The sequence below is a fragment of the Macaca thibetana genome, chromosome X, assembly GCF_024542745.1.
Source record: "Macaca thibetana thibetana isolate TM-01 chromosome X, ASM2454274v1, whole genome shotgun sequence".
NCBI classification, from domain to species: domain Eukaryota; kingdom Metazoa; phylum Chordata; class Mammalia; order Primates; family Cercopithecidae; genus Macaca; species Macaca thibetana.
In genome coordinates, this window is record NC_065598.1 from 125,409,618 (window position 1) to 125,425,696 (window position 16,079).

The 16,079-nt window shown below is 39.9% G+C and overlaps 2 protein-coding genes across 6 annotated transcripts in view; one reads left to right on the plus strand and one right to left on the minus strand.

Annotated features, from left to right (window-relative positions):
- Nucleotides 1–5,406, plus strand: part of SLC25A14 (solute carrier family 25 member 14) — a 34,006-nt gene extending 28,600 nt beyond the window's left edge. For all 5 annotated transcript variants that reach the window (XM_050777471.1, XM_050777472.1, XM_050777475.1 and 2 more), the window contains 2 exons: nucleotides 3,944–4,024; nucleotides 4,958–5,406. In XM_050777471.1, the coding sequence (XP_050633428.1) occupies nucleotides 3,944–4,024; nucleotides 4,958–4,999 (123 nt within the window). In that variant the 3' untranslated portion in view covers nucleotides 5,000–5,406. The remainder of the gene's footprint in view (nucleotides 1–3,943; nucleotides 4,025–4,957) is intronic.
- The window catches only part of AIFM1 (apoptosis inducing factor mitochondria associated 1), a 409,113-nt gene that overhangs the window by 244,953 nt on the left and 148,081 nt on the right, over nucleotides 1–16,079 (minus strand). The window lies entirely within an intron of this gene.

A 16,079-nucleotide genomic window follows, 5' to 3' on the forward strand; every position in this document is an offset into this window, starting at 1 on the left:
AGCATACGGGAGTACTATAAAGTTCTTTCCTGTAATAATGATTGACTGACGCAGCAATTCTCAGACCCTGGAAAGCATAGTTTGGCAAAAGCCCCCGTTGGTATTTCTGCATTTGACAATCACTGGTGTAGAGGGAAGAGCACTGGGCCAAGGAAAGAACACTGCGGAATACCAATATTTATTTATTTATTTATTTATTTATTTATGCCCAGACTGGAGTGCAGTGGTGCGATCTCGTCTCACTGCAACCTCTGCCTCCTGGGTTCAAGCAATTCTCCTGCCTCAGCCTCCTGAGGAGCTGGGATTACAGGCACCCTCCACCACACCTGGCTTATTTTTGTATTTTTAGTAGAGACAGGGTTGCACCATGTTGGTCAGGCTGGTCTCGAGCTCCTAACCTCATGATCCGCCTGCCTTGGCCTCCCAAAGTGTTGGGATTACAGGTGTAAGCCACCGTGCCCTGCCCGGAATACCAATTTTTAAGATCTTGGCAGATGAGGAACCTAGGAAAGACACCAAAGATGAGGAAACTTAGAGAGTAGTGTCATGGGAGCCAAAGGAGGAGTTTCAAGGAGGAATGAGTGGTTACTTAATGTCACATACAATAGAGATCTAATATGATAAGGACTGCAAAGCGTCTGTTGGATTTAATATTTTTTAGAAGGTTTGGTGAATTGGTGTTTGCAAAAGCCAGTTGCTGTGCATTGAGGAGTGTGTTTGATTATTCATTCAAGTAATAAAAAATAAAAAAATCAAGCTGACGCTTGAAGAGCACCCCCGCCGCCACCAAAAAATGAAAGAAATGTTTGTCTTATGTGCTAAGCACTGTTCTAGGTTGTTGAGGATGTATTGGTAAATAAACCATAATGTCCCTGTCTTTATGACACTTGGATTCTAATAGAAGGAGATAAACACAGGAAGTAATAATAGATAGACAGGTGTAAGAGCACTGTTTCAAGAAGATTGGCTAAAAGATTTACTATACAATAATATAGTAATAGCTAATATTTATTGAATGCTTATTCTATCCCAGGCACTGTACATGGAGTATATCCTTTAACTCTCACAGCAACACTGTGGAGTAAATATTATCTTTCCTATTTTATAAAGGAGGAAACTTAGGTTCAGAGTAGCTAAATAATAACTTACACAAGATTACATAGCTAATAAGAGGCAGATCTGAGACTTAATCCACAATCTGTCTCATTCCAAAGTTTCTACTTACAACCACTATGCTGTTTTGAATCTGCAGAAACATGTTTTTATGTTGGTAGTAACCTTTAAGTACTTACATTTGCTCAGTCATTTACTTATGTGCTACTAAAAATTTTTAATAGCAGTCATTTTTTAAAATGACTTTGTTCTATTTTGCCATTATGTGTAATAGCATCATACTTTATTATTTTGTCTATGCTTGTCTATAGAAGTTCTTTGTTTTCACACAACTGCCTTATGCCAAAAGGTGCCTCCCAGTTCTCATGTTGTGAAGAAATTGGTCACTGTTTTTGGAAATTTATAAAGATTCAAGCTGGGTGCTGTGGCTTGCATCCTGTAGTCTTAGCTACTCGGGAGGATTGCTTGAGTCAGAGTTTGAGGCTGCAGTGAGCTACGTAGGCTTGCCACTGCACTCCAGTCTAGGCGACAGAGCAAGACCATGTTTCTTAATTAAAAAAAAAAAAAAAAAGATCCAGATGGCTCATAAGAGTGTTAGAGACCCTTACTGTTTTTGTGTTCACCTCTTCAACAAATACTTACGGGAAAATTTCTTGTGCCAGACACTGTGTTAGGTGGTGGTGACACAATGGTGAACAAACAAAGCTAGTTTCTGATCTCTTGGAGATTACATTCTAGTTGAGGGAGACACAATAAACACACAATGCACAGTATAATTTTAGATAGAAATAGATGCTATGCAGAAAACAACAGCATATTGCAGTAGTGACTCAGTAGTGGGGAACGACTTCAGCAAGGATGGTCAAGAAAAACCTCTGAGGAGGTGACATTTGAGCTGAGATCTGAATGACGATGAATTGGCCATGAGAGCTGGGAGAAAAGCATTTCATAAAGAGGGAACAGGTTACTAAAGGTCTGAGTTGGAAATAAGCTGGACATGTTCAAGGGTTAGAAAGAAAGCTAGTGTGGCTGAATGTGTGGTGAATAAAGGGAGAAACTAGTAGGAAATGAAACTGGAGAGAAAGGCAGCAGCTAAATCATGTAGGATCCTACAGGTCTTTGCAGAGAATTTGTAATTAGAATGAAATCCACCAGGAAGCCATTTGAGAGCTTTAAGCAGGAAGTGATATGCTCTGATTTATAATTTTAAAAGATTGTTCTAGCTTCTAGGTAGAGATTTTAGACCAATTAAAAGTCTATTGTGGTAGTCCAGGTAAGAGATTATGAGATTGGATGGTCTCTCAGAGGTCTCTTGTCATTTAACAGTCTAGGTTCTAGGTTATTCACATCTAGGCTTTATTTGGGGTGATTTTCACAATTTTCTAACATCAGTTTTGGTCTCAGACCTTTACTATTTGCTGAAGATCCACTGGGGGAAACATATTACCACTATATCTTCATAAATATTGTGCTTATTATTTTACTGTTTGTTCCCAAAAGTGGTTAGTAAGGATAATTATCTCTAGTATACTTAATGAACAGGATGGGATAAAGGATATTTACAACTCTGGCTTCTCGTATTATTGTCTTATACAAATATTTCCTTTTTTTAGAATTGTGGTGGGTTTCACTTCACTATTGGAAAGGCAAAATAACATTTTTCAATGTCTAACACAATGCCTAACACACTGTAGTTACTTAATAGATATTTGTCCATTATATATGAACCATTTCTGCTGGCTAAATTCAGCACATGCCACCAGTTTATAATGTTTATGCGTAATTTATCATTTAATTCTCATAACCATGTATATAAGATCCCTGTTGTATAAAGTAGGAAACCAAAACTCAAAACACTTCACATTTTTCTTCATGTAATCCTCAAAGCATTCACATGAGGTAGGCCATGGCATTATATAGAATTTATAATGATGAAACAGACTCAGAGAAGAATAATAACTTGCCCAACTTTCTATTTTCTTACCCTGCTTTAGTTTTCTTTGTAGCACTTATTTTTGGATATAATATATATCAATTTGTGTATTTGTCAGCCCCACTAGAATATACACTCCATGAGGGTAGAGACTGCTGTGTAGGTTACCTATTGCTGTGTAACACATTACTCCAAAACTCACTGCCTTAAACATTTGTTATTTTGCAATTTCTATGGGCCAGGGATTGCAACGCAGCTTAGCTGATTCTAGCTTAGGCCGTCTCCTGAGGTTGTAGTTCATATGTCAACTAGGGTTGCTGCCATCTAAAGGCTTGACAGGCTGGGATAGCTGCTTCAATGATCACTTGTGCAGCTGTTGGCTGGAGCCCTCAGTTCCTCACCATGTAGTCCTCTCTTCATCATATAGCAGATGGTTTCCTCTAGAGTGAATGAATCCAAGAGAGAATAAGACAGATGCTTTATTATATATAATATATATTTTATAACCTAGCAATAGAAGTGACATATGTTCACTACTACTGTATTCTGTTGGTGACACAGACCAAATACTATGAGGTGGAGGCTACACAAGGGTACAAATAACTGGAGGTAGGGTTCATTGGGGGCCATCTTGGAGGCTGGCTACCATAGACACTTCTTCTGTCTTGTTTATTAGTATATTCCCAACATCAAGAATGGTGCTTTGCATATGTATGGTAGGTAAATATTTATTGATTAAGTGGGTGGATGGATTTAGACTACAGATGAATTTAAAATGGACCTTCAGAGAAAAGACTATTCATGGAGCCATAAGTTGCTCTGAGGTGGGAGTGGAAGGTGATGTCAAATGTAGAGAAAGGTGAATTCACTCTGTTTTTGGTTATATCTTTCCTGCAGATGTGGAAACATGAGGGCTTTTTTGCACTCTATAAAGGATTTTGGCCAAACTGGCTTCGGCTTGGACCCTGGAACATCATTGTATCCTTTGAGAGGATGAAAGCAAGTGCTTCAAGCTCCCAGATAATTCTAGCCTATGGGAAGGAAAATTTGATTATTAAAGCCTTTTAGGCTAGTGAGAAACTCAAGCATCCCATTGGTGACCCTTGAGAATGGAATTAAGTAGAGAAACAGCTTTCAATTGGAGGCTAATACAAACTAAAGGGGATGGAAAAGATATGTCAAACTTTACTCTTTAAAACAAAATGACAACAAACACAGCTAATCTGGAAGGGGCTATGAAGTTTTTAGAAACCCTGATGGAAGAAGCCTACAGGAAAGTCCATGCTGAGGTGGTTCAGATTTCCTACCCCTAACTGTAGGACCAAAATAGCTGGGAAATAAAAACAGGACAGAAGACATTCATGGGGTGACGGAATCCACAGCCAAGTAGGCTTCTTTCTTCATGGGTGAATCTGTCTCCTTCAGTTGTGTTTAGAGTGCCTCCTAAGTGCAGAGCCATGTATTGGATACTGTGTGTGGTGTTGTGTGTATAATGGCAAGCACCACAGCGTTGGAAAGTAATTCCCTGCCCTTGTGGGGTCTGTAGACAGAGAGGGGGTATCTCGTTCCCTCTTGGAATCACTCTGATCTTATATGTTATCATTGATGTTCTTGGTTACTGTGTGTGTGTGTGTGTGTGTGTGTGTGTGTGTGTGTTTGTCCTGTTTCCCCCTGAAGACTACAGATATATTAAGAGTTTTACTCTGTTTATGTTGTTCGATGCTAGTGATCTAAATGGGCACATGGTAGGCACGCAACACATGCTTGATTTGACAGGTGGTGTTTTAAAAAAGATTTTAAAGCAAATGAAGCTTAGAATAGCATAGACTAATTTAAGAGAATGCAATGCTAATTTTAGAACTAGCTTTGGCTTTCAGTATCAACCTGGTGATCTTCCTTGACTTACTCCAGTTTTTTATTACATACGAGCAGCTAAAGAGGCTTCAAATCTAAGAACTGAATTATATGTGAGCCCAGCCCTGCCAGCCTTTCTACTCCTTTGCCCTTTTCCCATGTTCTGATGTATTTTGACAATGTCGTAAGTGTTTACCAAGCCGTTGGTCTCCTAAGAGCCTCCTGATGGAAGAACAGTGGGGTGATTCAAAGTTATTTCTATGTTTGTGTTACCATGTTAACTTTTCCCCAAGAGAAAGTGTTAACATTGAGACTCTGGCCCCAGATTGGTATCTTCTATGAAGATGGATACTGATGGGTGACATTGAAAACGGCCTGCTTTCCAAATGTGGTTAAATGTAATTGGTTAGCCCCAGACTTGGGCTAGAGCAGAAGGCATAGGCCAGGGTGGTTATTGCTATATGTGTTACAGACCTCGGTTCTCATTAAAGTATTTATTGGCAGAATCACTTTGTCTTTGTCTTCATTTACTATTTTCTCCTTTGCCAACTCTTGAAATTACATTCTCCAGAGAGTAATAAAAAGAAGATGTCTATGAAATTGAGACTGGACTCTTAAAGTGCACTTTTATGAGATGAGAATGAGTGCATTGTGTTTTCCCACTGCCATTCATGGGCATAATGCCACTGCTAAACGTTGGGCAGGTGGTTCTTTCTTAAACATGAATAAACAAGCAAGTGGCTCATTTGGAAGTTTCTACAGGTAAAAAGCTAAAAAAAAGGCTTAAAATAGAAGCCTGCTCCCAGGGTTCTAATCATCTTACAGGTGTAAAGTTCTGGCTACTTTTTTTGTACTGGAACAGAGGCCGGTTCATTGTAGGCACTCAGATATTTGTGGAATTAATAGTTCTTCATCTTTATCCATTCATTAAGTTGTTCAACATTTATTATGTATCTATTATGTCTAGATTCTGGGACTATAAAATGACTAAGACATAGTGTCTGTTTTCAAGCTCATATTATAGAGGAAGAACAGATTTGTAAGTAAATAATTACAGTAGGACCTAAATACTATGTAAGAGATAAACAAAATGCTGTGTGGGAGCACAGAGGAGGAACAGCCTTACCTAGAGGATTTGCCAAAGGCTTCATAGCAGAAATGACACTTGAGCTGAGACAGCAAGAGTCGATGTTACCATGAGGATAAGGCATTATACATTTTGACAAATGTATAATATGTATCTATCATTATAGAATCATATAGAATGGTTTCACTGCCCTAAAAATCCTCTATGTTCCTCTTATTCATTCCTTCCTCTCCCCTAACCTCTGGCAACCACTGAGGCTTTTTACTGTCTCCATGTTTTTGCATTTTCCAGAATGTCGTATAGTTGGAATCATACTTTTCAGACTGGCTTTTAAAACTTACTTATATGCATATAAGGTTCCTCCATGTCTTTTCATGGCTTGATAGGTCATTTCTTTTTAGTACTGAATAATATTCCGCTGTCTGGATGTACCAGTTTATTCATTCACCCACTGAAGGACATCTTAGTTGCTTCCAAGTTTTGACAATTATGAATCAAACTGCTATAAATATTTGTGTGTAGGTTTTTGTATAGACATTTTCAACTCATTTAGGTAAATATAATACCAAGGAGCACAATTGCTAGATGGTACGATAAGAGTATGTTTAGTTTTGTAAGAAACTGCCAAACTGTCTTGTGAAGTGGCTGTACCATTTTGCATTCCCAGCAGCAATGAATGAGAGCTATTGTTGCTCCACATCTTCTCCAGCTTTTGGTGCTGTCATCAGTTTGGATTTTGGCCCTTCTGATAGGTGGGCAGTGGTATCTCATTGTTTATATTATTAATTTTTAAAAACATTTACTATATCCATCAGATACCCTACTCATACCCAAATTAGCAAAAGGGAACCCATTTTTCACAATAGTGCAGGCTGAAAATAGTTTTTTTTTTTCTGTTGCCCAGGATGGAGTGCAGTGGCGTGATCTTGGCTCACTGCAACCTCCACCTCCCGGGTTCAAGTGATTCTCCTGCTTCAGCCTCCTGAGTAGCTGGGATTACAGGCGCCTGCCACATACCTGGCTAATCTTTTTGTATTTTCAGTAGAGACCGGGTTTCACTATGCTGACCAGGCTGGTCTCGAACGCCTGACCTCAGGTGATCCGTCCGCCTCTGCCTCCAAAGTCCTGGGATTACAGGTGTGAGTCACTGTGCCTGGCCTGAAAATAGTTTCTTGAAGGATTTATATCCATTGCAGAATGGCTTTAATTCACCTCAACCTAAATATTATTCCTTCAGAAAAACCTTCCAGTGATTTCCTCTCCCCCAATGTAAATAACTTTCCTCATTATAATTTCATATACCACATATCAGAATTTATATCTGTATTATATGTGTGTGATTATTTCACTAATTTCTGTATCTCCCATCATTTGGGGTTCCATGAAAATAGGGATTATGTCAGTTTTTTTCACTACTGGGTTCTCAGTGCTTTATACAGTTATGTGCACTTAGTACACATTTGTTAAATGAGTAAATGAATTGGTCTGTATCCAAAGGATCTGATTAAATGCCTAAAACATAGGAAAGGTTCAACAAATACTGTGGAATTTAAATTGAATTAAATTAAAATTTGATTAACTGGGCGTGGTGGCCTGTAATCCCAGCTACTAGGGAGGCTGAGGCAGGAGAATCGCTTGAACCCGGGAGGCGGAGGTTGCAGTGAGCCAAAATCATGCCACTGCACTCCAGCCTGGACGACAGAGCAAGACCCCGTCTCAAAAAATTAAAAAAAAAATTTTTTTGAATTATTAGGAAAATGGCTGTAAGCTAAGGATTACTAAAGGTATGAGCAAGTAGGGCAGTGTTTTCCATGGTTTTAGTACTATATATCTGCTGGTGACTTCCAAATATACATCCTCAGCCCATACTTCTCCCTTGAACTCCATACTTCTATGTCCCACTGCTTATTTTACATCACTCATAAAGTCTAATAGGCACAAGTTGGGTTCAGTGGCACACATCTGTAGTCCCAGCTAACCCAGGAGGCAGAGGTGGGAGGATCACTTGAGCCCGGGAGCTCAAGGCCAACCTGGACAACATAACAAGACCCTGTCTCTAAAAAATAAAGTCTTAAATGACACTTCACAAAACAAAATTCTGGATTTGCCCCTAAAAACCCTTTTAGTGGCTCAGGCCTTGAAGTAATCCCTAATTCTGCTTGCTCTCTTCCACAACCCACATCCTTTCCCCTAGCAAGTCATATTTGAAGGGATAAAATGATAACCAAAATTTGTAGGTTGTAAGATGCAAAAACTTTCAACTTTTTCCCCCTTTTTCTGAGAGGCTGGAGAATGAAACAACTCAGATAATAGTAGCTAATTAATAGTTTAATTAATAATTATTAACTATTAATAATAGGTAATACAGAGTATGGGTTTTATTATGTGCCAGGTACTGTTTAAGTATATTGTGTTTATACTCTGTCTACATCCTTACAACCAGCCCTATGAGAGTAGGTACAATTCTGCTTTTTCAGATGAGAAACTGAGGCACAGAAAGGTGAAATACTTTTGCCTCTAAAACATGACAGAGTCAGGATTCTAGCCCAGGCAGTCTGGCTCATGATCCCATACTTACAATCACTATGCTTGAAGTGTACTGACTTAACTTTGTCCAGTGTCACTTAAAGTTTATGGCAGGTGAGCAGTAAAGAATATTGATTTCATTAATTCCCCTATCTTTATAGCACCCTGGGAGAAAGAAGGTCAATAGTTTTTTTTTGTTTTGTTTTTTTTTTTTGAGACGGAGTCTCGCTCTGTCACCCAGGCTGGAGTGCAGTGGCCGGATCTCAGCTCACTGCAAGCTCCGCCTCCCGGGTTCACGCCATTCTCCGGCCTCAGCCTCCCAAGTAGCTGGGACTACAGGCGCCCGCCACCTCGCCCGGCTAGTTTTTTTTGTATTTCTTAATAGAGACGGGGTTTCACCGTGTTAGCCAGGATGGTCTCGATCTCCTGACCTCGTGATCCGCCCGTCTCGGCCTCCCAAAGTGCTGGGATTACAGGCTTGAGCCACCGCGCCCAGCCAGGTCAATAGTTTTTGTGGTTGGTCACTCTTTATCACTTAACAGTAATACTGGATTAAGATTATTTTCCTGGAGACCTGTGACTGCAAATACATCACTTCCCCTTTCTCCACTTTCTCCCACTTCTCCCTCTTCCCTTTGTTGGCCTTTCTTCTCCATGACCTCCTTCACTGCTCCACCCCCTTCTTCCTCCAGTCTGAGGACAGTTCACTAGGGGCAGCACAACAGGGTTCAAAAAGAGGGTCTTGCAGTCAGAGATGGCACACCAGAACAACATGAACTTCTTACTGTTTTTATGTAAGACCATTTGTTGAAGAATGTGGAATTATTGATACAGATGCCACTAGTTTGAAATTTAGTAATTTGGACATGGGGCTAGGCTTTCCACCCTTTCTCCTCCAATGGAAAGAAAAATTTTCTTATGCTTATAAACAAATTTATAGGAGGAATGATTACTATGAACCTGATTATAAATTAAATCTCTATTCACCACAGCATGTCATTTAAGGGGTAATATTTTTATTAGCCTAATCCAGTCAGGATGTTTCATGTAAATTAAAGTAATAAAATTACTGGGTATCAAAAATAAATATCTTCATGTCTTCTCAAAATGGCCATTTCTCTCTCTCTCTCTATATATATATATGTGTGTGTGTGTGTGTGTGTGTGTATATATATATATATATATATTTTTTTTTTTTTTTGAGATGGAGTCTCCCTCTGTTGCCCAGGCTGGAGTGCAGTGGTGCAACCTTGGCTCACTGCACCCTCCGCCTCCTGGGTTCAAATGATTCTCCTGTCTCACTCAGCCTCTCAAGTAGCTGAGATTACAGGCATGCGCCACCACACTCGGCTAATTTTTGTATTTTTAGTAGAGACGGGGTTTCGCTATGTTGGCCAGGCTGGTCTTGAACTCCTGACCTCAGGTGATCCACCCACCTCGCCCTCCAAAAGTGCTAGGATTACAGGTGTGAGCCACTTCACCTGGCCAATAATTCTTATTTCTGAGGTTTCACTGTTAACGGATATTTCTTCTCTCTATTCAGTGTCTCAGCATCAGAATTCAGTTGTATTTTGGGCTGTGCTTTACTTACTATAAACACTTCATGCATCCTTGTCTCCCATTTATTTTGTAAATAAGAAAAACCATTTAACACTTCCATTGTATAAGATTACTAAGGGACCTGGTAATATTAAAGTGGTGGTTGGAATTTTGGATAAGAAATGTTTGGATTATGAGTCTGTTTTTCACATTTGAAATGATCTCAGAGCCATTCAGCTATGATTTCTTGGTTTAGTTTTCTCACCTTTTTTTTTTTTTAACTACTTCTGAGATGATATAATACCCATTTGCTTTTCTATAGGAAATGCTTTCATATTTGTTGAATGGCTCAATGGACACATCTGCAAAAATACTAAGGAGGGATTGGTGAGTAAAAGCACATTGAACAGTTTTGTTAGACAGCATGGCATTTTACTGGGCCTGTGACTGTGTTATCTCAGCAAGTTTATCAGCTTTTTAGTGGCTTAATGTCAACACAATTGAGATAGAACTGGAACTGATACGGATGTATCATGGTAAATGAGAACTGTGATTCAATCATGGGATTGTTGGGCAACATATACCAAATAAAAACAAACCTAAGCAGATGAAGAGAGCCCCTCAGGCTCTTGGCCCTACGGGGTTTTAGTTTCCCCAGTGCTTGATAGCAAGTGAATCCCGTCTGCCCCATTGTATACAAGGCGCTTTGAAACAAACAGGAACTGCTTTGTGCATTAAAACAGACTCTTAGACTCTTAGCAGCTGCATCAGTCGTTTCTAGGACTCCTCATGAGAGGGCTCTTTGAGCCCAGTGGCTGATTATGGTCCCAACAGCTTGTAAATCCAGGGAACATATGGCTGAGTAGTAGCATGTTAAGCTCTCATGCACTTTACCCTGCCATGGTTGATCCATTAGGTGAAGCATATCTTGCCCTTTCAGCAAACTGCAAGACTATGGCTTCAAGGCTTCATTCAGCAAATTCAAGAATGGTTTCCTAGCTCTGTGTGAAAATGTTTTCTTATTCTCATGTCTACTTAGCATTTTATGGAGCAACTACGTCCGAAAATTTTAAGAACCAAAGCACTGAAGTCGATATCTGGATATCACACTGTGCTGTATTGATGATGAAGTTGTACTCTGTGAGAGGCATTCTTAAACTACTGTGTTCTGTTAGTTCAGATTTCTGAATTTGCAGAAGGCAGATGAACCCTAGCAGTAGGCCATATCAAAAAGTTTTCTTTTGTAAAAATAATAATAATAATAATAATAATAATAATAAAAGCAACTGGTTAAATTCCTTAGTATGGTTTATTCTTTCAGGAAGCCATGTGCTTTTATCTCTTTGGGATATTCCTATCAGTGTGGTCTGTTCATTTATGGCTCACTAATGACTTCTCTTAGCAGATATCTCAGGGAAATGTTACACTTCAAGAAATGCCAGCAGAAATGTGAATCAAAATTCTTGGCCCGGTGCAGTGGCTCATGCGTGTAATCCCAGCACTTTGGGGGGCTGAAGTGGGCAGATCACGAGGTTAGGAGTTCAAGACCAGCCTGGCCAATATGGTGAAATGTTGTCTCTACTAAAAAAATACAAAAAATTAGCTGGGAGTGGTGGTGTGCACCTGTAGTCAGAGCTACACAGGAGGCTGAGGCAGGAGAATCACTTGAACCTGAGAGGTGGAGGTTGCAGTGAGCCAAGATCGTGCCACTGCACTCCAGCCTGGGCAACAGAGTGAGACTCCATCTCAAAAAAAATTACTTATAAATATTTAATGCTCCTTGATCTAGTAATACTGCTTGGTGAATTTATTCTAAGGAATGGGACAGAGACATGCCAATGATTTATACACAAAGATATTTATCATGGTATTATAACAGAAATTAGAAATAACCTAAGTTTTAGCACACTATAGGGAAATAGTTAAAGTATTGTATCATTTGTTGAAAAAGCATGCAACCATTACAAGTTGTGTTTTTGAAAAAGACTTGATGACATAGGAAAATATACACAATATAATGTTAAGTGAAAAAAAACAGATGAAGGAGAATAACAGTGGTCATCTCTGGATAGTATAATTATGGGTACTTTTGTGATTTCCTATGTTTGCAAAATTTTTTTAATGAACAAAAGTTTTTATAATTGTAAAAGAAATAGTAAACATCATTTATATATCAATCTATACCTCTAGAAGATATCCCAGCAAAGCTGGGGCAATTTTAGCACATAGCTCTCAATAAATGTTTGTGAGATAGGTAAGTGGATGGACAGACAGATGAATGAATGAATGACAATTGGCATTTGTAGGCACCACCATTGATTTATAAGATTGCAGAAATAACAAGTGAAGATTTGTTAATTAAAAGGAGAAAATTCCAGACCAGTCAGCAGTTTGAAGGATGACGTGGAAAGTACTGAAGGAGCCACAAAATTGAGTGACTGACAGTAGCCGAGGAATTGTGGTCTGTCATTGGGTCCATTGCTATTCTTGTTTCTGCTGATTCTATGTGTGTCCTTAAGTATCTTGTGCCTGCTGTTTTCACTGGTCTCTATTCAGTTTGGCCAGTGACTGAGCATGGTGAGAATGAAATCAAGGTCATGAGTTCAATTCCCATTTGAACTAGTTAACACTTCTCCTTCTAGGGAGGAGATATCCCAAGGTTATCTCTGGCTCACACTGGACATATGGACAAGCAGGGATATGGTGGTCAGGGCAACCTGCCTCTAACACTTCTGAAACCACTTGAAACACCTCTGTACAGAGGGCTATAGTGTCCTTATGTTCTTCGAGAATAGTCCTCTGAAATTGAGGTGTTGATATGTATAACATTTCCTACCTAAGGAATTAATATAAAACTTAGTCATGTTACAATTTTTATTACAAATTCAGCCTGGTGCAGTGGCTTCCTCCTGTAATCACAGCACATTCAGAGGCTGAGGTGGGAGGATCACTCAAGACGATCATGAACAACATAGGAAGACCCTGTCTCTACAAAATATAAATAAATTAGCTGGGCATGCTGGCATGTGCCTGTGTTCCCAGTTACTCAGGAAGCTGAGGTGGGAGGATCGCTTGAGTCTGGGAAGTTGAAGCTATAGGGAGCCATGATCACAACACTGCACTCCAGCCTGGGTGATGAGTGAGACCCTGTCTCTTAAAACAAAAACACCACAAATTCACAGTAAGCTGTTCATGGAAATAATAAATGGGACTGATTGGCCTACATTGCATCCTACAAGGTATTAATATCTGGGATGTTTTGATCACCTTGCTGAACTAAATCTGGCTTCTTGGTAAGCCCATCAGGAGATAACAGTAGATGTGTGAATGAAATCTAAATGTTTTCAGTACATTCCCTTGTCTGTGAAGGAGCCTGCATCAAAGAAAGCCATTAGACTTTTGCGTAGCATCCTGTATGTCTGCTCTTGGTGACTTATTAAACACAGTGTTTTGAGACGGAGTCTCACTCTGTCACCCAGGCTGGAGTGCAGTGGCGTGATCTCGGCTCACTGCAACCTCGGCCGCCCAGGTTCAAGTGATTCTCCTGCCTTAGCCTCTTGAGTAACTGGGATTACAGGCGCCTGCCATTGCGCCTGGCTAATTCTTGTATTTTTAGTAGAGATGGGCTGCTTCACCATATTGGTCAGGCTGGTCTTGAGCTCCTGACCTCATGATCCACCTGCCTCAGCCTCCCAACATGCTGGGATTACAGGCGTGAGCCACCGTGCCTGGTGAAACACAGTGTTTTAAATTATGATTACTCTTAAATCCAATTACCATACTAGTGCCAATGCCTTGTTTGTATCTGCTCTGTCTTGATACTGCTAAGGTATTAGATTTATTGTTTGTCTTTTTAAACCTGAATCACCTCTCATTACTCATTTTTAAAAATCTTATTCAGGGGTTGAGGAATTCATAGTTCTGAGTCCAATTGTCCTTGTCCTATATGTCATAATATCTGAATATGAGGGACTCCCTTAAATGGGTCAACTGACTGTTTAGTTCAGGGTGTTTAAGGAAGAGGAAGAGAACTGACATTTTTGAGCACTAACAGTGTGCTGTAGTTTACTAGATATTTACATATATATTATCTGAGTTAATCTTCAATATAACCATGTAAAGTAGGCATTATTACCCCAGTTTGATGAATGAGGGATCTAGTTTGAGAATTTAAATGACTGAATTATCATTTGAACACTGGTCTGTTGGATTTCAAGACCTGTGATTTTTCCACTGCACATACTGACTCCCAGGGGTAGCAGAGTTTCTTAGATTGAACCTAACAACACACTAATCACCTCCTCTCCCCTCCCCTCCTGCTTTTCTGTATTTAAAAATATATATATTTTTTACTTTTAATTGATAAATAATTGTATATATTACATGGGGTACAATGTGATGTTGATATATATATGTTTAAAATGTGGAATGATTAAATCAGACTAATTTACTTTTTTTTTTTTTTTGAGACAGAGTCTCGCTCTGTCACCCAGGCTGGACCACAGTGGCACGATCTCGGCTCACTGCAAGCTCTGCCTCCCGGGTTCACGCCATTCTTCTGCCTCAGCCTCCCGAGTAGCTGGGACTACAGGTGCCTGCCACCACGCCCGGTTAATATATATTTTTTTTTTTTTTGTATTTTTAGTAGAGACAGGGTTTCACCATGTTAGCCAGGATGGTCTTGATCTCCTGACCTCATGATCCGCCCGCCTTGGCCTCCCAAAGTTCTGGGATTACAGGCGTGAGCCACTGCGTCTGGCTTTTTTTTTTTTTTTCCTAAAAGGACCTTGGCTTCAGAATTAACTTTAATTTTCATTCCATTTTGCTTATATTACCTTGACAAGATCAGTCCTTTGTAGCAAGGCCAGGATTTAAGCTTTGAACCACCAGTAAGGAGGACATTGGTTTGAGCCTGCTTTCAATTTTGTCCAAAATCCAGTTATTCATATTTTACCTAGTTCCCAGTAACTCATAATACAATCCAAGAATGTGCCTTATTGCTGGCCTGGTACTTGCTGGATGCTCAGCATTTCAAAGCATATTGGGTTCCATCATCCACTTGAGAGCCAAAAAGTTCTTCAGTTGTAGGAACACGATGCTTGCTATGGTGAAAGAAAGTATGTTTCTCCTCTGGGCCAGACTGGTAAGCAAAGCGACTGCAAAAAATTTACCAAAGGTGGGTTGATGTGTATGTAGTAGAATAGATCAATGAGAAACAGACCATTTGGGCTGAAGAAGATACAGGGTGAAGGTAGGGAGAAGGAAATTTTCAAGAGTAGGGAAACTGAAAGGGATGATCATTATCCTCTGAATGACTGAGGAAAGAAAGCTGAGAGTTAATCTAAGACGAATGGGGGATTAAGAAAATCCGAGTGCAAAGCATAGTGGTGTGGTGACATCCTTTGAAAGGAGGGTGGCTGGATTCCATCCAGGTCTAAACATTATAATTTGTGATTAGAATGAAAATTTTCAAGGGCCTCTTGGAGTTAGCCATTACACGTTGGATTCAAATGCATCCTCAAGTCATTAATTTAGGGATATTGAGGGATTAACCAACCTAAGGTTGTTTCGGTATCAAATCCTAGACAAGTTAATTCATACTGGTTTGGTTTCTTCTTGCCTTCTTTTGCTGTCAACTTGGCAGCTTTCTGGGGCAGTATTACAGTTTAAGGTCTTGAGAGCCAAACTCTCTAGCAATCCACTGTGGAGACCAGGAGGTTTTGGAGAGGGTTACAGGGAAGCTCAGGAAAGCAGAGAGCGGTTTCTGAGTGTCTTCGCCATTCTGTTCTTGAATTTTTGCTGCCAGGTTGCCCAGAGGGAAACTGAGCATAATTTCCCTCTGCCAACCTTGTCATTTTCTGTACCCCACAGAAAGGAGGATGAGGCACCTGCTCCTCAGCTGGTCTCCCGTGCAACAGTTTCTTAGGAAAATGTAAATTGGGGAGTAAGTGGAAGGAGCCCCGAGGAGCAAAGTGGCTCCAGTCTGGAGAGCTTGGCTGTGCCTGTCTTGGTACCCACCTTTTTTCT